The sequence below is a fragment of the Leucopleurus acutus genome, assembly GCF_964270905.1.
Source record: "Leucopleurus acutus genome assembly, chromosome: 9".
NCBI classification, from domain to species: Eukaryota; Metazoa; Chordata; class Mammalia; order Artiodactyla; family Delphinidae; genus Leucopleurus; species Leucopleurus acutus.
The window spans coordinates 23,689,340-23,711,882 of NC_139144.1; the positions used below are offsets into that span (position 1 = coordinate 23,689,340).

Sequence of the window (22,543 nt, forward strand, 5' to 3'; positions counted from 1 at the left end):
CGACTGCCGAAGCGCCTCCCAGCCACTCCTACCCGGGCTAGGGCCGGCGGGGCGGGCTTGGGGGCGTGGCGGGCGGGGGCGACTCGGCGCGGCGTAGCACCCGGGACGGAGCCGCTGCGCGGAGACGCGCGTTTGGGTGGCGGCGGGGGCGAGCCCGTGGGGAGAGGCGGCTGCGGCTGCTAGCCGGGAGGGAGGGAGGGAGGGAAGGAGGAACCGGGAAGGGGTTGGGGGCGGGCAGGGCGGTCGGAGAGCCGTGTTCCTAAGGCGGTGGCGGCGTCTCCGGCGGAGCAGGAGGAGGGCGGGGAAGGAGGATGGAGCAAGCTGGGGGTTGGGGTTGGCGCTAGCCGCAGTGGCTCGCCCCGTACTGTGGGAGAGCGGCGGCTGCTCCTGGAAGTTGTAGTATCGGGAGCCGGGCTGGTGCCGCCGCTGCCACCGCCTCGGGCGGTGGGGAGGAGCAGGGAGCGGCGGGGGTCGGGAGAGAGGGGTCGGGTAGGGGGAGCGAGCTGGGGAAGACTGAGCGGGCTCTGCGCCGGGCGGGAGGGCGGCGGGGGGGCCAGCGACCGCAGCCGGGGGGACTCGGGAGGATGGAGCAAGTGGAGATCCTGAGGAAATTCATACAGAGGGTCCAGGCCATGAAGAGTCCGGACCACAATGGGGAGGACAACTTCGCCCGGGACTTCATGGTGAGTCCCTCCCCTCGCTGTCGACTCCTCTCGCCGGCACCGGAGCCCACTGCAGCCTCGCCCGGCCGGCCCGGGCCGCCAGCGCTTTGTGTGCGGCTGTAAGGAGAGGGGCGGAGGGGGCGCGCGCCAGCCCCAAGGGCCGGGTGGACTCGGAGGCCGGCGGGAGGTGAGGTCGCCTCCGCCCCTCGGCCGCCTTTTCTCCTCCCGCGATCGCGGCCCCCTCCGCCGGCGTCCGGGACGCGAAGGGAGAGGCCGCCCGGCCGAGCCCGCACTCAGCACCGCCGCCAGAGACCACCTATTGTTTCTCGGGCCGGGAGCCGGAGGCGAATGAGGTACAGGCCGGTGGGCTCGTCTCTCCTCACCTCCCCATCCAACTGCCCCTCCAGGGAGGGTCGCGGCTGAGGGAGGAACGGGGCTCTTAAGGTGGCAATTAACTCGTGGGGTCCCTTTGCTCAAGCTGGTCACTGGGGTGGGCAAGGTAGGACTGTTTGCCGTTCCTGGGTTCGCAGTTATCTCCGGTGCTTGGGAAAGGGTCTGTCCCTAAGCATTCTCGTGGTTTGCTCAATTTCCATTTACCCCTGTTTCATCTCTGGTCTCTTGAGATCCAGGTTTGAGATGGTTTTGGGGTCAACGTGACTTGAGGTTGAGGGGGTAAGCGCGCGTGTGTGTAGGGGTGGGGAGGTGCGTGGTTATCCTGAAGGAAGCCTACTTCAGACTCCCTAGGGGACACTGCCGAAGGCAGAGGGGATGTGACTATCACTTCCTATCCGGGGTGGGGGTGGGGAACTTGGGAACAATAGTCGTGTTGAGGCGGAGGCGACCGTACGGGCCGAAGCCCTGAAGTGGGAGATAACCTTCGAAGTCTCCCCAACACCCCCCCCATCCGACACCCCCTCCCCCGCCTTCCGCCCTCTGCTTGTACAGGCGGGCTGGAGAGGAGGTTAAAAGTCCTGGTCGTGGAATTGCTCTTGGTCCATCACTACGAGGGGGTCAGATCCGAAGGCGTGGGAGGAGAAGTCGACTTCCTCCATTGCCCCCCCCGCCCCGTATTTTTCTGCTGGACAATGTTCCCTTTAGGGTTGTTTCTCGGCTTAGGAGGCGGTGGTTGCGGCGGCTGCTCCTACGGATATTGCGCAAGACTGGGGCGTTGGAAACCCTGGAGGTCTGGGGAATGGAAAAGGAAGTGGGACTTTGGGAAGTGGCTGCTCCTTAGTCTTGGCGGGGTTTGGGAATGGGAAATAAGCTAGGGAAAATTTTGCTCCCGGGCCAGATACACCTCCAGGAATAGTCACTTAACTCTGAAATTCGCGATTGTTCAAGGGATACACAGTTAATGTGTATAAAAGTGAGTGAGCAGCAAACATTGACTAGTTTTTGTTTCAAAGTACAGTTTAATTGTTTACAAGGTGCAGGTGAAATGGCTTTTAGTGCTGAAATAATTTTTCACATTTTAAAGAGACTTCGGTCTAGTAAAGCTTTAGCGTTAAAATTCTTAACCCTTCACCTTATACAATATTGTAACAGTGTTGTTGGAGCTTTGTGATTCCCGCCTCCCTAGACCAATAATAGAGGAGGCTAGGAGTTAGGTTTTGTTAGTATCTTTTGAAGATGTAGAAAATGTTGATTAAGTAATTTATGCCTTATTTTAAAGATTTTCTCTTGATATTTAGCCTATGTATTTGAAAAATTACTTTATGATCTGAAAAGGTTAAAGAAAAGAAGACATGTTCCCTTTTTACTATTGAGAATTTTAAATGTGTTGGTATCTTTGGAATGGTATCACAATAATTGGACAGAGTCCCCTTTTTACTACTCTTCGGCCAAAAGAGAAGAAAATATTTATTTAGAATATTTTAAATGTTTAAAACTAGTCTTACACAGTCTTATTTTGGTTGTGGAAGGAGAGGTGGTGTGGTCCCTGGCCACTTATTCTTTGCATGCTAATCATCTTGTTATCCATGGGCATATCCTGTCAGGAAAGAGCATTGTTTGGTGATGCAGGCCATCAGGACAAGTGCCCAGTCTCTGAACTCCTGTACAGGGGAAGTAGCCTTAGGGTTCATGCTTTGGGGATGAGTCAGGGATTCCTATTGGAGATTTCATTTCTCCAGGACTAAATGAGTTTCCTTTTTCTTCCATAGTACCTAGGGATAGTTAGGGGATTCTACACTTGAGATTTGATTACTAGGGCTGTTCTTTTGTAGTGCTTGCTTTTTTTATTCTGTGACTTGATAAGCAATAGCTGTAATTAAGGTTGCTAGTTGGTGCCTCTTTTTCCCTTGACTAGAAGGCTGGAGGGAAACTTTGTCCCCTCTGCCATGGAAAGAGAATAGGAGATCCCCTGATAGATTCTAACTCTTCTGTTGTTCTTAAATTCTGATATGGATTAAAAATGCATTAAAAATTTTTTAGCATTTTAGAACTGAGCCTTAGGGGTAATCTAGCTACTGTATTATAACCTTATTCAGATATGAAGTGATAATGTTCATTGTTTCAAATTTGGAAATTATACAGTAATAATTAAGAATGCCTTACCTGTAGGAAAGTGGAATGGGCATTCAAACTGTGGTCTTTCCATTATTCCGCTCAGCCCTCCTATAGTCCCATCTCCCAAAGGCTATCTCTGTTAATGTTTTTAATGCTACTCTGTGACCATACTACGTAATCAATACCATTTAATATTCTTGGAAAATTTTTTCCAGCTTAATATTTAAGTGTTTTTCATTTGTAAAAATGATTTTAGGTGGCTATATAATATTTCACCTAGCCACTGTCTTTTAGCTTAACTATTTTCTTATGGTTGAATGTTTAGGCCATTTATTTTCTGCTATTATATGTCATAATTCTGTAGTGAACACTTATGCATAAAGCTTCTTTATTTTGGATTATTGCATAAGATATCTTCCAGTAATGGAAGTACTAGATGAAGGGATATAAACATTTAATATGTGTTTATGAATAACTTTTTGAAGAAGTTCTGTCAGTTCATACAACTGTCAGTACTGTATGAGTGTTCATAATAATTATCTTGGATCTTTGATAATTTGATGGTTGAAAAATGGTATCTTGTTTTAATTTGAATATCTTGATACTAGTAAGGGTAGAAATTTTTCCTCTTGTTAACTATTCTGTGAGTTGTCTGTTCTTGGCCTTTGCCTGTTGTGCACCCCATTCTGTGAAAGAGGAGAAAACTAAGGTATTGAGGTGGTGTAAACTATGGCACCAAAATGATTACTTTACAAGTTGATGATTAAATAGCTAATCTGTGGCAGATCCAGAATGTGATCTCAACTATCTCGATTCTTAGTCTTCTTTATGAAATGGGAGACAGTGATCATGACAAGTAAATGTGTATGGTAGGGTGGTGCACATTTATGTTTGACAGATGTTTTACTCCCATCTCTGCCATTGGCTAGTTTTCTGACCTTGGGCAGGCCACTTGAAAGAAAATGAGTTGACTGAGTTTTCTCACCTTTAAAAGAAGAAAAATACTACCTACTTCACAAGACTGAAATATGAAACTAATATTTAGGGTCTTCATCTAACAAATTATTGTGCTGTCTCTATATTCTCAAATGGCTAATTTATGTAGTCAGTTACATGTAACTAGAGACAGAAGGAAAAAGAGATGTCTGGGCTTTCCATTTTCAGTAATTTTCTTTTGCTTTTTAAAGCTTTATCATGTATAATTAAAGTACTGAAACAAGAAGTAAATTTATTCTGATTAGGCTAAAGTTTATACACTAGACACTTGTATATAAAAAAATCATAAAGGACAACAGTGAAGCTACAAATATGGCAGTTTCAGTTTAAAAACTGGTTCTATTTCTACTTATGGAGATGAAAACAAAAATTTAATGAGTGGACTTAGTAGAGTATTTAAAAAACAGGATGCAGAGGAGGTGTGAATTATAGTACTTTTTTGTGAAACACTGGAAGGAGAAGATTTATGGACATTTTTTTCTAAGGCTAAACTGAGGTGTAATAGCAAGCATTCCTATGTTAAAATGCTATTTAAAATAACTGATATTTTATTTTATTTTTTTTTAAGATTTATTATTTACTTTTTCAATTTATTTTTGTCTGTGTCAGGTCTTAGTTGGGATCTTCACTGCAGCACGTGGGCTTCTCTCTAGTTGTGGCGTGCTTGTTCCAGGGCACATGGGCTCTGTAGTTTGCGGCACCCGGGTTCTCTAGCTGAGGTGTGTGAGCTCAGCAGTTCTGGTGGGCGGGCTTAGTTGTCCCATGGCATGTGGGATCTTAGTTGCCTGACCAGGGATTGAACCCACATCCCCTGCATTGCAAGGTGTGGATTCTTTGCCACTGGACCACCAGGGAAGTCCCAATAACTGATATTTTAAATTAATCTGAATTTATCAATCACAAGTAACTGCAGAACCACTGTAGTAGTTATGCATTTCAGGGAATTTATTATATAAAACCATCTGCTCTACTAATAGTAATCCTGAAGGAACTGCTCAAAACAACCAGTTTGCTTGCTTTGTTATGATTAAATAATTGTTGTATTGTTTTTAATCTTACTACAGTAGTGTTTGTGATTTTATAAATTATTTTAGGTAGAAAGGAAATTAACATTTTTTCATCCCTACTATATGTTAAACACTGTGCCAGATATTTTTACACTGTGTCTTACTTAACATATCGGCAATTTATGAGGTAGATAGATATAACCTATATTTTACAGGTAAGGGAACACACTCTGAGAAGTTAAGTATCTTGCTTGACTTCAAAACCTGTTCTCTTTATCCCGTTTCTCCAGAATGCATCTGAGGTCCCTTAGGACCTGGCTGGGACTAGGCAGGTGGTGGAGGATGCATCGCCACCGTGCAAAAGGATGGAGGTTTCAGAGTTGAGCATATTTAGGGAGTGGTAGATAATCTGCTGTAAATAATGTAGCAGTTCTCACACCTTTTGATCTTAAGAGTCTTTTACACTCTCAAAAATTACGAGGACTCCAAAGACCTTTTGTTTATTTACTGTATTAGAAATTAGAAGATATTTAAAAATACAGTTTACTTTAAAATAATGATAATAAAACTATTCCATATTAACCTGTATACTATATTTTATGACAAGTAATTATTTTTCAAAAAGTTATTGGTGGGAAGAAGCATTGTTTTTATATTTTTGCAAATTTTTTTAATGTCTGGCTTAATAGAAGAGAGCTGGATTCTTATAGCTGTTGCATTCATACTGTTGCATTGTCACATTTCACAGTATCACGTGTCATGTACCCTCTAGAAAGCTCCGCTGTACACTCCTAAAGGGAATGAAAGTGTTTTAAAAAAATCTTGTACTAAAGTCTGTGCATTTGCATATTTACAGGTGAGAAAGCATAACTTAGTATTGTTAGGAAAAGAGGTTTGACCTCGTGGACTCTTTGAAATGGTCTGGGGGTGGGCCATCACCAGATTTTGAGAAACAGTGAAATAGTGCATGATAAAGGCTAACATGAGGCTGAGACACCTAGGTAGGGATCAGGTTTTGAAGGTTCTTGAATCTATGCTGGATACTATAGATCAGTAATAGTAATTTTGAACAGTAACACACTACAGGTCTTAGAGTTACAGGGAAAGTAGGCAGGTGTTAAGAAAATAGACATTCTGTTTGAACACTGCAGCAGTGTTTCCCCACCTCCAGTTGTCCCCTCACCACCCCAGCCTGCTTTACTTTGAGCCTTCACTTATATCATTCAGGTTGGTTCTGGTAAAATGCTGAGAATCAGTACTATAGGTCTCTGCAGATCGCTGCATATTTTAAGAAAAGTAAGCAGTCATTTGACAGATTTGTGCTGCAGAAAGTTGATTCTGATGGTAGTATGAAGAATGGATTACCGGATTGAGGGAGAGCATTTTTGAAGCTGTTGAAATATAGGGAGTGAGGTATGAGGGCCTGAGCTAAACTAAGATAGTAGAACAGAGAGTGTACAAAGGATCTGATAAGGATAAAGGAAGAGGTCTCAACGAGTCACTAGATGTGAGTAGTGAAGGAGATAGGAATGTTGTAGTATGGCTCCAAGGTTTCTAGCTTGCTATACCGTCACTGAAGTTGGAAGGTACTGTTTGGTAGGGTAAGGAAGAAGAGAGGAGAAACAAGCAGAGGAGACCAAGCAGAAGATGGTTGGAAGAAATTTCAAAGTCGAAGAGAATGAGTTTAGCTTTGGACACGTTAAAAGGAGGTGCCTATGAGACATCTTGTGGAAATGTAGAGCATGAGAGAGCTGACGGGACAGAATTAAAGCATGTAAGAGTTATTTGAAAGCAGGAAAGTGAAACGAGCTTATTCAGACAAGCCTATAGAGTGACCAACTTTAGGTTGAAGAGCGTCAGCATTTAAAGAGCAGCTTCTAAACGGAAGTGCTAGTGATTGCTCCCGGGAAGGTGTGGTCAAAGAGGAAGGAAGGGAACCCAGAGGATGTCAGAAAAGCCTGGGAGAGTTTCAGGAAAGGAGTAGTCACCAAAGTCTGATACAGTAATTCTGGGAGGACCTGTAAGGTGAGCTTGAGAAAGCACCCATTCTATTTGCCAAGTAGGAGTGATTTGGTGACTAGAAAAAGCAGTTTGGGGTTGGGGTATGGGAAAAAGCCAGACTATAGTGGGTTGAAGAAGAAATAGGCGAAGTAGTATAAATTTCTTCCATTACTTTTAACATTCTGAAAGGAGATGGCAGAAGCCAGAGGAAGACACAGATCCCCTCCCACCCTCTGCTTTTAAAAAAAAAGATGAGATAGGAACATTTTTCATATTTGAATTCCTTATCTATATCTTTTGTGAAATGATTGCTGTTTAAGTATAATTTTAAAAGACAGATAACAAGAACTTGTCTTTTGGTTAAATAAGACCTCTGAAGTTTTGATTTAAGGCTACGATTTGATTTGTTAAAAAGTAGGAGGGGAGGATGGACTGAAAGCCTGGCAAGATCTTAATGCTGCACAGACTAGATAAGTATAAAAACTTCATCGTTGTTAAACTGTTCAATATTGTGGCTTGTAGGTGTTTTAAAAATTAATAACAGCTTTATGGTGATATAATTCACTTAGTGTAAAATTCACTCATTTAAGTTGTGCAATTTAATAGGTTTTAGTGTATTCACAAAATTGTGCAACCATCATCACAATCAGTTTTTATCACCCCCAAAAGAAACCGCATACCCATTAGCAGTCATTTCTCCCTTCCTCCCCGCTCCCTGCAGACCTTGGCAACCACTAATCTACCTTCTGTTTCCATAGATTTGCCTCGTCTAGACATTTCATATAAATGGAATCAGTATTCTGTGACTGACTCCTTTGACTTAATGTTTTCAAGGATCATCAGTGTTGTTGCGTGGTCAGAAATACTTCATTCCTTTTTATGACTGAATAATTTTCTGTTGTATGGATATACCATATTTTGTTTATCCATTCATTTGTTGATAGACAGTTTGCGTTGTTTTCACATTTTGGAATATTTTGTGTATAATAATACATAAGATGTAATACATTTGTATTATTTTATGAATAATGCTACTATGAACCTTTTACACAAGTTTTTGTTTTGCACAATGTTTTTGATTATCTTGGGTATGTACCTACAAGTATGTTTAACATTTTGAGGAACTGCCAGAGTGTTCTCCAAAGCTGCTCCATGTTTTACGTTTCAACCAGGAGAATGCACATTTTCCATTCCCACCAATTTCTTTACATCCTCACCAATACTTGTCACTGTCTGTCTTTTTTATTATAACCACCTTAGAGGGTGTGAAGTGCTATCTTGTGGTTGGCTTGTAGGTTTTTAAAATATCTCAGTAAGCTTATATAAATGGTGCGGTATGTCTAACATGTCTTTAAAGCTAGAGTGAAAGGAAATATTTTCCAGTCGTAGCATCTGAGCTAATCTTAGTCCTTTCCCAGTGCCACTGGTTTAGTTAAGATTTTCTTACCTTTGATGAGTGTCCAGCCAAACATATTTATATTTTAACTAACTTCAAAAGTGGAAGTGAACTTTTAAGTAACTTTCCAGACATGGCTCACTGAGATAGCACAATAAAAATTTACCTCAAGTGTTAATTCTCAAGGATGTTTTCCTGTATTTAATTTTAGAATATTGTTAGCTTTTTTTCCTTCAATATTTGATATCTAATTTGGAAAAGATTTTTGAAAGATTGAAACTGACAGTTAGGCATTAACATTTAGATAGATTAAAATTTTTTGTTCGTATGGTAAACATTTCTGGGTTTCTATAGCACTCAGTTCATTAGATTCATAAACATTTACATTTCTGATTTCCCCAGACTGAAAGCTTCCAAGGCTACAGACTGGGACTTAGTTAACTATCTCTGTATCCCCATTGCTTAATATAGTGCCTGGCATTTAATAAGCATTAATGGCCATTGCGTTAGCAGAAATTGTAGCGAGCTTAATGCTGTAAAACAGAGCTTGGCTCTTCAGGTGGTCCAAGGGGCTTGTCTCTTAGACCAGCATGAGAATTGCTTTTTCTTCCTCTTACCTACAGGTGTGCAGGCACAAATGTTGTTTTATTTTTAGTATCCACTGAAAAAAGAAAATAAAAGATAAAGTATTAGACTGAATTTAGTAAAACTTTTAAATAAATACATTTTTATTAATTGTAATATCTTCTACATAAATGTGAAAAATAGTATGGTGCGTATTTTTCTCTGGACACTGGTTGATATGCATAAGGATTGAGGGAACCACTTAAAGTAACTACTTGTATATCCTCCACCCCATGATTAATTTTAATAAAATGTCCACTTTTAACTTTTGGTTTTAGATTTCATTAAGGAAATCCAGATAACATGTCACTGACATCTCTTCAACAATAGTGGTATCTTGTAAATCGTGGGTGTTTTGGGGGTGATTACAGCAATAGCTGTTGTTCTCTCCTTGCCTCTAGTTTCTTGCCTCATCTAATTCATTCCATATATCATGCTCACTTTCCTAAAATATCACTTTCAAGTGTTGGCATCTGTGGGATAATGGAGGGCATACGGGTTATAAAATCAGAAGATGTGGGTTTGAGTCCCCTTGTTGCTGCCTAGTTCAATTTTCTTTAATACATTTATGTAGAACCGTATTGGAAACATGGTTTTATTTTTATCATCGAAAAATATAAGTTCAAAAAACCCTCAAGGCTCCCTTTGATGACCATTAAAATTATTGGAATTTTAAATGCCTAAGGCAACTCAAAGCATCAGACCCAAGCTCTGCTTTTTTTCAAACTATAATTATATGTCTGTCTTACGAATTTCCCTTTCTCCTATCCCCCTGCTGCCTATTTTGTAGCTTTTGCCCTGGTTTAGAATCACAGGCCAATAGGATAAAGTCTACACTTCTTAACCTGGCCTTCCAGAGCCTTCTTAACATAGTCTCTCATACCTTTCCAGTATTAAACTCCTGTACTCTGCAGTGTGTGTCCTTTCGTTCCTCTGGAGTGAGCTATTTCTCATCCTTGAGCATACCCACTGAATGAATGAAATCTTGCTTATCTGTGTTGTACTGTAGAGCATATTTTTCCCCTTTCTTAGAAAACTTTCCTTCTATTTTATAGACAAATACCTTGAAGATCAAAACACTAAAAATTTAGAATGACTTTACCACATTCACCCAGAACTCAGAAGTAAGAATTGTAATTAACTCTCACTTTCTGAGATAAATATATTAGCCCAGTTTATCTTAAAGCACTTGTTCTCCATTGCAAATTTGATTTTTAATACCATGGAAAAAAAGCCTTCATTAGATTTGAGTTGAAGACTTGCTAAGGCAAGTCCAGTGACATGCAGTTCTTCTAAACCACTAGTCTCTTCCAAACAGGAATTGAACCCCTCTCCCAGCATTTCATATTTCCTGTAGTAGTTAAATTTTTTAGATTCATGCATTCAAACCTTGACTGTTATCTCCTTCCATCTGAAATAGCACAGATACTTGTTTCCATTTGTATAATATTATAGTGTCTGTGAACTGGCTTATAGCAGATATAAGTAGTTGCTCCCCAAAAGTTTTTCCTAGAGAATGTGGAACGTGGATCGTGTTCATCTCAGAGGCTTTGGGGTGTATGCTAATATCTACATTTCCTATAGTAACTGTTTTTAGATGTAATCTGCATTGGAAAAGCTATTTAACAACAGTTGAGTAGCTACCCTGGTAGGCTCTGAAGGAATGCAAAAATGGCAGCCCTGTCATCCTTCCATTGTTCCTACCATCCACCATTCAGAAGATGTTCACCGAGTGCCCACTATGCCCTAGGTACTGTGTTTAGAATTGATATTTGAAAATATGACAGTTGTTGCCCTTAAGAAGTTTACTGGCTGTGAATAGACTTGTGTGAAGCAGCAAGAAGTTTTCCTGGGGGCAGTGGATGGGCTTCAGGGGGTTTGCGAACCCTTTCATATTATACATAGTGTTTTGTGTGTAAGCTCATTGGGAGAGGGGTGGAGAAGTCTTATAGCTGTTAGATTCTCAAGGGGTTTGGGTTCCAAAAATCTTAGAAACTCTAGACTAGTAGAAAGATAATCAGCTTTGGAGTCATCAGGTAGTTAATTTCTGTCCTGGCCCTGTTATGATTATAAGCAGGTTATCTAGGGAAATTGGGGATATAATACCTACCTAGAAGGGCCAAGATAATATGTATGTAAAGCTTCTAATGTAGTACATAGAAGGTGGTCAATAGTAGTTAAAGACTTGGTATTACTCTAAGGGAAGTGTATTCAAGATTTAAACCACAGAGGCAGGAGAGCCTAAATCTGCCTGAATAGAACATGGACAATTTCAGCATGGAGGCCACATTTGACTTGACTCTTGAAGGAAGAGTTTGTCATGTGGATTAGGATAAAAGGCATTTCAGAGATAGAAAGCAAACAGCACTTGCAAAGACACAGAGATAAGAACTGTGGGTTTTAGATGAGAGGAACAGGGTGGCAGTGTAAAAAATAAGCAAAGCCCATATACCCAAACAAATAGGAGGGGATTCCCAAAGGGAGAGCAGCTTAAATGCTGAGCTTGAGATGAATATAATATTGGCCTCAGCATTTCTGAATGTTTTGGTGAGGAGTGTTTTGATGTCTCATTATTGTGGCATAGTTGTTCACTCTTATAATGTATGGTTTGGTTGGTATGAAGGATCTTTTTATTTATTAAAAAATTTTTTTTTGTCTGCGTGGGGTCTTCGTTGCTGCATGTAGGCTTTCTGGCTTTCTCTAGTTGCAGCTAGCAGGGGCTACCCTTCCGGGGGCTATTCTTTGTTGTGGTGCGCGGGCTTCTCATTGTGGTGGCTTCTCTTGTTGAGGAGCACGGGCTTAGGCGCCTGGGCTCAGTAGTTGTGGCTCGCGGGCTCTAGAGCACAGGCTCAGTAGTTGTGGCGCACGGGCTTAGTTGCTCCGCAGCATGTGGGATCTTCCCGGAACGGGGCTCAAACCTGTGTCCCTGCATTGGCAGGCAGATTCTTAACCACTGTGCCACCAGGGAAGTCCCTGAAGGATCTTTTAAAAATGGAGTTCCAGAAGCCCAGTGTTCTTAAATCTGGTAATTTTACCTTATCCCAGATATATAAAGTAATACACTTTCTGTTTATATAGTTCTTAAGTGGCCAGATCAGTGTTTTTCATTGGCTTCTGTTAAAAGTGCCCTGTAAAAAAATTACATTTAAAAGAGTCTTTAGAACCTCTGCAAGTTATTTATAATGGTAAGCCTCTGTTTAGTTTGGATTCCTCAGCATATTTGAGTTTTCTAGGAGATGACTCTGAGAGATTTTGAGACTACACATTTGGGGCTAGAACCAAAGTGAGAAAGGAAAGGAGTTCTAGCTCCCGTGCTATGAAAATGTGGAGAATGTGGCTTTTCTGGACACCTCCCCTCACTGTGTACACTGGATTTACTCATAGGTCATAGACCCTTTGATGTTAAAGGGAACAAGAAAGCTGTTTAAGGAGCTTGTTACAGGTTTTACGGTTAGAAGTTGGCAGAGCTGAGTTTGTCCCAAATAAGCAAGATGTACAATAGTAAGATGCTTTTTCTATGACATGATGTTGCTTAGACCAGCAGTTGCATTCTTATTCTTTAGGGAAAAAGTCAATAAAGGAAAAAAAAGGGGGGCATAAATATCGAAAATTATAGAAAACTTCTTTGTTGGTATAGATTTTTGGTTGTAGCCTATTTGCAAACCAGCAAAGGGGGGCATAAATATCGAAAATTATAGAAAACTTCTTTGTTGGTATAGATTTTTGGTTGTAGCCTATTTGCAAACCAGCTTAAGTGGAAAAAAAAATATTGCAGTAGAATACTGCCCTTGAGTTGCTTTAAGGACAGGAACCAAGAAATGGAGAGCCATCTGTAACCTGGGTGACTCTTCATTTCAGCCCCTCTGTCTTTCTGTGGTTCTCCATATTTATCAGTTTCTGTGTCTATCTAGGGCTGCTTAGATACTTGTCTTTGCTTCTCTGTGCACCTGCTTTACTCTTAGCTGGCTGCATTTGACTTTCACTGCTTGGGGCTGCACCTGCTATTGAATAAAGGCATCCCTTACAGTGATCTAACCTATCTCATTCACTGTATCTCAGTTTAGGGGAAGAACTCATTATGACTAGAATTGCTCTATCTCACTTTCACATTCCTGAAATTCACATCACATCAATCAACTTGCCACTGATGAAATGGGTTTTGTGTAGTATAAATGTGTGGAGTTGACCAAGGTGGTGAACTTGTTCAGATGTGATTGGTAGGTACTTTTCTTAAAGAGAAAAGGGATAGTCCCCTAACTAGGCAGGTAGCCCAAAGTGTATTTGTTTTGAAGCAAAACAGCAAAAAAATTTTAACTATTTTAAGGTTTCAGCCCCAAATAAACTCCACCCACCTTCTTTCAGAGAAGGGAAAAAGAAGCATAAAGAGTCCTTGTGAGTTGAGAGAACATTCTGTTGGCTCTGGCAGAGCATTATTTCACATATTCAGTACATATTAAACGTCAAACTTGTAAGGTTTCTGTGTAGAAACTATAAAATTAAGATAATCTATAAGCTGCATATTTATGGTACTTAAGATTTAAGTTGTAATTTTTCAGTGTTAAAATATGGAACCAGAACATTACCTTCTTGCAAGGAAGTGTAATTCTAAGGATCAATTTTATTCACGTATTATATTGTCTTTTTTTTATTCTCTCTCTGAATATGTATCTGAAATTTATCACTGTCTCAAAGACTAATGTATTTTCTTCACAATAGATTTTGCATTAATAAAATAAATCCAATTGTAGTTCCTGGATCATCTAAAACCTAAGTGCTGTAATACTGTGTTTGCCTGGTTGTCAGTGTGCCTCTGTCTGTGCTGTGTATCTGCTTGCCTGTGCACCTGTGTCTTCTTAGCTTTCTCTATCTACTCTGTTCATTGGCCTCTTTGTGCCTAAAATTCATTAATGGGTGTTAGAGATAAATCTGGATGCACTGTGTAGTTTAGAAATTTCCTGTAATTTATGCCTAGTTGTTTGTAATTCTTTACTTCTAGTGCTGTAAATAGGTTATATGTAAATGCCAAGGAGGAACACAGAGTAGGTGGGTATTAATAATAGGATTTCGCAACTATTTGAAGAAATTGAATATGTTCAAATATCTCTAAACCCATTCACTGGCATTATTAGATGTTGTACAAAATAACAAATATTTTTCATTACTTTATAACTTAGATAGTAGAAGATTAATTATTAAAGTAAGAAGCACTGTTTTAATGTTCAGTATACCAGATGCTTTGATCTTTTCATTTTATGGAAAAGTAAAGAGGATGGATATTTTAATAGTTCAAAAGCTAGAAATTTTTTTTGTGTGAAAGGATTCAAAGAAACTGTTATTAATGGTAAAATGAAGGCTTCCTTGAAGCTTCCTTGAATGAGTAATTAACTAAGTAATGAGTAATTAGGTGGGCAGTGGCTAGCTCTACTTCCTTGGCCTCCTCTTCATTCCTTTAACCCCCACTGTAAGCTGATTTCAAGCACTACCATTCTGCTGAAATAGCATTTACTATGGTTGCCTTAGATCTCCTGGACATATCCAGTAGATACTTTATAGTAGTGTGTAGCTTTCTTGTTGCCTCTTTAGCATTCAGCACTGTTGACTTTTTTTTTAAAGTTCTTCCTGTCCTTGATGTTGAAGCATCATTTATACCTAGTTTTTCACCTACCTCTTCAGTCTCCTCTATTATTGGCTCAGATGCAGCATACTTTCTATTTTTCATGCTGTTAGGTCCTAAGGGAAATATAATTAAATATTGGATATTTAAAAATAAGAGAGAATCTTGCAAATCTTGTAAAATAGACTGTAGTGACATGAATTATTCTAATGCTGCTTAAGAGTTTCAAAGAATAATAAAATATTGATATTTTCTCATTCTCTACATTCTTGTGATGGCTGGTAGATTATTCTTAAGGTATTTTTGGAAAATGCAATTTAATCTAAACCAGAAGTATAACATGAATATTTAACCAACACATTTAATTTTCTGTTGTTGCTTTATTATATGCCAGTTTTTATACTGTTTACAAGCCATGTTTTGTTTGCAAACCATATATTGTTTATGCCATATCTAATATTTTCAAATATGTTCCAAAATGATCTCACATTCTGTTGGCCAAAGCAAGTTATAATGCCACCTCAACTTCAAGGGGTTGGGAGATAAATTACACCTTTTAAGTCGGAAGAACTGTGAAGTCACATGTGGTTTCAATATAGGAAGAGTTGAAAATCAGGCTATTAATATGATCAGTCTACCATATGACAGGTGTAGGGGATATTATTATTATGTAGGGTGGTTAAAACATGGAACCAGGACTTGAAATAGTGAGGGAGTGAGCCATGCGGTTATCTGGGAGAAGAGTATTCCAGACAGAAAGAGCATTAAGTGCCCAAGTATTTGAGTTAAGAGTGTATTGAAGGGATATCAAGGAAGCCAGTGTGCTTGAGCAGAATGGGTGAGGAAGAGAGTAGTAGATTTGTAATAGTGTCGGGAGTTACGGCAAACCATCCAGGGTTCTTGTAGGTCATTGTTAGGACTTTGGCTTTTACTCTAAATGACATGAGTTTTACTCTTAGGCATGATGTTAACTTACATTTTAACAGGATCACCTTGGCTGCTGTGTGGAGAATAAAATGCAGAGAGGTAAGGATACAAGCAGAGACCGCTTAGAAAGCTATTTGAGCTGTTCAAGCAGGAGGGCCTGGAGACAGTGACAATGAATATGAAGAAAAGGGATGGATTTATTTGGAAGGCAGTTTTGAGATAGCATTCACAAGATTTGGTGATATGGGAGGGTGAGGAAGGATTTATCTGAGCTAATGTGGACACTAAGTGGTAGTGATGAGATAGGGAATACAGGAGGAAAGATAAATTTGAGGAGTTGGGTACTGAGTTCAATTTTAGATGTATAGAGTTTGAGTTGAATTTAGATCTCAGGCCAGTCATGGTTGGCCCTGTAGCTCTCTAATTTATTGTGTATGGGTGATCGTTGAACTCACGGAAGAAGATGAGATTTCTGAGATAAAGAATATATACTGAGAATAACAGGGAAGAATATGGAACATTCGGGACACTTAAATGTCTACTTGAGGATGATAAACTCTCAGTCCTAGAGAGTTAGGAACAGAACCTGGAGGGTCATGTAGAGGGTAAATGGATTGAGGAGTTACAAAAAGAATTGTGAATTTGGATTTAACCCTGAATTTGGGAATAGAAGTCATGGGTGAGCTTGTCAAAAGCACTGAGAAGAGGGTAGGACAAATTTGCATTAAAATTTTTTTGAATGGATTTTATGTTATTTTTTTAAAGCAGTGGGAAAATTACTCCTGTCTATGAAATCCTATCATATATGTGAGTTGTCCTGAAAGGTAAATCTGCTGTAGGCATTTTAGGGAAAAGAGAAGTTGGGGAAGGGAGTGAGGATTGCTCAGAAAGCTAATAAATGTACTGTTTTGGTTTATTATTCTCCCCTCCTCTCTTAACCCTGGATCCCTTCTCCCATTTCTACTCTCTTAACTGCCAACTCTTGTGTTACTGTTTACCTAGCACTCTATACTTTTTTTTTTTTTTAATTTTAATTTTTTGGCCGCGTTGGGTCTCCGTTGCTGCATGCAGGCTTTCTCTAGTGGCAAGTGGGGGCTACTCTTTGTTGCGGTGCATGGGCTTCTCATTGCGGTGGCTTCTTGTTGTGGAGCATGGGTACTTAGGTGCGCAGGCTTCAGTAGTTGCAGAGCGTGGGCTCAGTAGTTGCGGCACGCAGGCATAGTTGCTCCGCAGCACGTGGGATATTCCTGGACCAGGGATCAAACCTGTGTCCCCTGCATTGGCAGGTGGATTCTTAACTACTGTGCCACCAGGGAAGTCCCTCTACTTTTTTTGGGGGGGGGGGCAGCTGTTTTATTGGTAAATGTACATAACGAAAGTCAACGTTTTAACCGTTTTTATGTGTACAGTTCATTGGCATTAAGTACATTCACGTTGTTGTGCAATGAGGATTCTTTTTTTTTTTTTCTTTTTTAAATGAGGATTCTTGAAAAGGAAAAATCATATACTGTTAGGAGAGTCATGGAATGCTTAATAAGCAAGTGCTTTCAAAATGAGCCTAGAAGGATAGGTGAATTTTGGTGGAGGGACTTTATAAGTAGAGGGAACCCTATGAGCAAACAAATAAAGGTGGGGATAAAGAAGAGACTTCAGGGAACAGCAGTTAGCATTATTAACTAAGTAAGCACAATCAAAAAGAACATTTAGGGCTTCCCTGGTGGCGCAGTGGTTGAGAGTCCACCTGCCGATGCAGGGGACCACGGGTTCGTGCCCCGGTCCGGGAAGATCCCACATGCCGTGGAGCGGCTGGGCCCGTGAGCCATGGCCGCTGAGCCTGCGCGTCCAGAGCCTGTGCTCCGCAATGGGAGAGGCCACAGCGGTGAGAGGCCCTTGTACCGCAAAAAAAAAAAAAAAAAAAAAGAACATTTATAGAAATAACTCATATAGTAGGGCCGTTGGTGAATTTATATATTAAGACTTCTAAATAAACAAGGAATTGGTTAAAAATAGTATGAATTTTTAGAATAATTGCTAAATCAGTTTTTCAGAGGTAAAAGTAGATTTGGTCTTTGTGATTCATGAAATGTTCTAGTCAACAGAAGATTTATAATTTAAATAATAAATTTTATTTGATTATAGGGGATATGCTTTAAAATATTTTACTCCCAGAGATTGCCAGTGTACCCACACTACACATTAAGTATTATTACAGGAGGTTTTGTATGGCTCAGAGAAGTCAAGCTGACAATGAAGTACCAAGTCACCCTAATGGCCTCATCCTATTAGAAATTAGCTTGTACCTAAGAATTGTCACTTCACAAAGCGATGCAGAATACTGTTTTGCCTGAGACTTCACTTTGTAGTCTAAAATGGTAGCTGAATTATAAGAGTTTTTCATTTTATTTTAAAATAAGCAAGTTCAAAAAAGATCCACCACATTTGGGTAAACTTTTTTAATGTAATAGTTGTCTAAAAGAGTCAGTTTGCCAGTGTAAAGAGACTGGTGAAACATTTAGGGACAAAGCCAGTCTGAATTAGAGTGTTTTTTCTCCTGACTTGTATTTAAAGCACAAATATTATAATAGTAAAGCTCAAATTTGACCTCATAAAAATGAAAGACATCTATAATACAAAAGGTAATGCAAGATAAGCAGTAGATTGAGATAAAACATTTTAACCACATTAAACAGTTGGAGGATTATTGTCTAAAATATATGAGTAGCTTCTATATATAACACTCCAATAAGAAAATTAACAAATGCTAAGAAAATTAACAGAAGAAAAATGCAAATAATTATTTAAACATGGGGGAAAAGTCACCAACCTATTCAATAATCAGATAAATACAAATTAATTAATGTTAAGTTTTGAGGGGTCTATCAGATTCCACCAAATTTGGTGAAATTCAAAAATTGATAATCATGGCAATTCAGAAATTGATAGTAGCAAATGTTGGCAAGGATAGAGAAAAACTAGTATTCTGGATCTGTTAGGAAGGTAAACTGGTAAGGCCTTTTTTGGAAAGCAGTTTGGCCACTTGTAATAGAGTTGATCATGTGTATACTCTTTGACCCATCGTGTCAATTTCTAGGAATCTTTTCTTTAAAATATTTGCATATGTGTGTAAAATAGTATGTCCAAGTATATTAGTTACAGCAATTTTTTGTGAAACAATGTATAAAATATCTATTAATAAAGAGGCTTAACATGGTTGGTTACTTCAAAGGGGAGGGATATGGAGGAGAGGTGATTACTTTTTCATTTATAATTGTGTGCAGAAAAAGTTAACATAACAAGCCTGTGACTGCTATCCTCAGAAAGGCCTACTTGCAAGATTGGCCCTTGGCTGGGGTCTGGGAACTTGGACTTTTGGGAGGATTCCCATCATTCCATGATAAGAATGGCTCCCTTTGCCTTTACTGTACAAATATAGTTTTTGTTAAACACCTACTTTCTTTATGGAAATCTGGGAATTTGGTTCCTGCTAAGACAGAGAGTACCTGTATGACCAGCCACCAATAAAAACTCTGGCTACTGAGTCTCTAATGAGCTTCCCTGGTAGACAGCATTTCACCAGTGCTGTCACAACTCGTTGCTGGAGTAATGCAGTGGGTCCTGTGTGACTCCATTAGGGGAGGACTCTTGAAACCGTGTGCCTAGTTTCTTCTGGACTTTGCCTCATGCTCCTTTCCCTTTGCTGCTTTTGCTTTGTATACTTCAGCCGTAATAAATCATAGCTGTGAATGTGACGGTAGAGATAGTCCTGTGAGTCATCCTCATGTATCACTGAACCTGCGGGTGGTCTTAGGAACCCATGGCACAACTTGACATTATGGTTTGAATGTTTTAGCATCTGCATGCATTGCTTGTATAAATTTTAAACTGTTAAATTTAATATATTACATATTTAAATTATATGTATGTATGTGTATACATAGGCACACATATATACCTCATCTCTAAGAATATGTTGATGGGTTTTTATATGTGTGTATTAGCACCCATATATTCTGTACATTTTCCCCCTGGTGATAAAAGATTGAAAACTTTCCTTGGTGACATTGTAGGTGATATAATAAAGAAGCAAATCAAAAACAAAGTGTCTTCAGGTATGTTATTTAGGACAAGGGGCTTATTACTTTAAATAAATTATTTTAAATTACACTTCATTTTTTATTAGTTTCATATGTCAGTATGATGGTAAACCACAAAGATCAAATTTCAAGTAGCATTTTAAATGTATACTCTCCAGTTATACAAACTCTATTATCTCAGCTTATTGAACTGAGTAAGTTATAAATGTGATAGTAGGGTGCCAATTCATTGACTATGTGATGCTCTGAATATGGTATCAGTGCCCATTTTGTTTAAAAGACTTGTCATGCTTTACTGAATATGTGATACATGGAAGATACTAGGTATTGTGGAGGAATAAAGAAAAATATAAAAGATTATCTCTGGAAGACAGAAAATTATTATCTTGGGTGGCAGCAGTGGTTGTAGTGATGGGATAAAACCTGTAAACAAATGATGGATAGAAGAAGCGGGAATGATAAATACTATATGACCAAGATCTACTTTTGGAATATATGCTACCTGAGGGCAATATATTGTTCACCACTATATCTGTACCACCTGAAAGAATACCTGACACATAGAGTAGGTTAGGAAAAATGATATAAGACCAGTCATCCTCATGAAGGTGATAATTGAATCTTACTTTTTCCTTTTATTATAGGTGTCCAGATCCAGTATGTCAGCAAGCTGAGAAAGTAGGTTTTATTTGAAAATCATAACAGTTAATTCATGAGTTGAGCAGAGCTATCTAATGTTATATGAATATTGTGTGGCTTGGTAATCTGAGACACTGTAATGGCACTTAGCAACAACTAGCTGGTTCCTCTTCCTTTAGTGGTTAGGGCAAACAACTATATAGGTAGAGATATTCGAAGACAAAAATCATGCCCTTGGTAACTTGGGGTAGGAAGTTATGTGCAAGATTTCTTGCAGAAATCTTGATAATTATATGTAGGTAGATCCTAGTTTTTATCATGATTGAAGTTTGGCTTTTTGTTTGATTTTTGTGTGTTATATGAAAGAGGAGCACTGTTTATCGTTATTACAAAGAGATATTTGAAGACAAAATCATGCCCTTGGTAACTTGGGGCGCACATAACTTCACAGTAGTGTGATCTGGCCTTTTCCGGACCAAGTCTAATATAATGCCAGAATGAAATACTTTTTGCAGGAAATTATCACTATCTAATTTCAGGACTTTTTCATCACTGTGAAAAGAAACCCCATACCCATTACCAGTCACACCTCACTCCCTTTCACCCCACCACCCTGGAAACCACTAATCTACTTTCTGACTATAAATTTGCCTATTCTGGACATTTCATATAAATGGAATCATATAATATATGTTTTTTGTGTCTTACTTCTTTCACTTAGCATAACGTTTTCAAGATTTATCAGCTGAGCATGTATCAGCACTTTATTCCTTTTTGTGGCCAAATAATATTCTATTTTATGACTAGACTACATTTTGTTTATTAATTCATCAGTGGATGGACATTTGGGTTGTTTCCACTTTTTGGCTTTTATGAACAGTGTTACTGTGAGCACTTGTGTACACGTTTTTGTGTGGACATACGTTTTTAGTGCCCTTGGGTATATTTACCTAGGAGTGGAATTGCTGGGTCATATGGTAACTCTATATTTAACCTTGTGATAGTTGCCAAACTGTGTCTCTGTTAAGAATTTAAACCTTAATTTTACAAACAAAAGTTTGCCAGCCTAATTTGACTTTATCTCTACTTGGTCTTCCCTTCTTTTTGAAAAATGAAATGATTATGTGAAAGCACATCCTTTATTATAGTTAATTTTTTATCTTTTTAAAAACATAAATACCTTATATTAAAGCGTTTTTATGCATTGATAGGAAAAATGGGCCCAGCAGATCCCTAAATAGTAATTCCTTATGTGTTACTAGACTTGGGGAAGTGGAATGGGAGGTTGCAAAACTATGACTTGTAAAGTTAATTTTCAAGCTTTCGAATAAATAACGGGACATATGTGATCTCTGTGTAGATCCATAATGGAAGGATTAGGGAGAACATCAATGACAATTTATTCTACCATTCTGGAATTTGGCCCATAATTTATTTTGTCTAATGCCGCCTAAAATAGACTCGGAATATACAGTTGAAAATTGCTTTCTGAATTTTTAAATAGAAACTGTAGCTGGTAGTGAACAGTGTGGTCTCAAGTATTGTACTGTGGTATGGCATCAAACCTTAGGGTACACACAAAAAGATTAAAATGCTCTTTAAGAACAAAAAAAAGATAGTATTTGAGTATACAAATAAAGATATTTTGGTATTTGCTAGTTTCAATAACAAGTCAACTAATCTGAGGCAGGTAATTAAAATATTTCCTTAAATTCCTCATCTGTTAATAAATCTTATATGATCATCTCAGTCTTTACATATTTTTTTTATTATTTTGTTTTGTGGTATGTGGGCCTCTCACTGTTGTGGCCTCTCCTGTTGCGGAGCACAGGCTCCGGACGCGCAGGCTCAGCGGCCATGGTTCACGGGCCCAGCCGCTCAGCGGCATGTGGGATCATCCTGGACCGGGGCACGAACCCGTGTCCCCTGCATCGGCAGGCGGACTCTCAACCACTGTGCCACCAGGGAAGCCCCTCCGTCTTTACATATTTAAAGGCATGCTCTATGCTAGATGTTGGGTATGGTGCTTTATACGCATGGTTTAATAAACATAAATGCATTTTTTTCTGTCTCTA

General features: G+C 39.3%; 1 protein-coding gene across 2 annotated transcripts in view; it reads left to right on the top strand.

Moving 5' to 3' along the window:
* Window positions 1-563: 563 nt before the first annotated feature.
* The window catches only part of PTPN12 (protein tyrosine phosphatase non-receptor type 12), an 89,135-nt gene continuing 67,155 nt past the window's right edge, over window positions 564-22,543 (top strand). The window contains exon 1 of one of the 2 annotated variants that reach the window (XM_082846751.1): window positions 564-683. In XM_082846751.1, the coding sequence (XP_082702877.1) occupies window positions 585-683 (99 nt within the window). In that variant the 5' untranslated portion in view covers window positions 564-584. Of the gene's footprint in view, window positions 684-879; window positions 1,016-22,543 lie in introns of those variants that run through there. The other variant, XM_082846752.1, reaches the window with a different exon arrangement.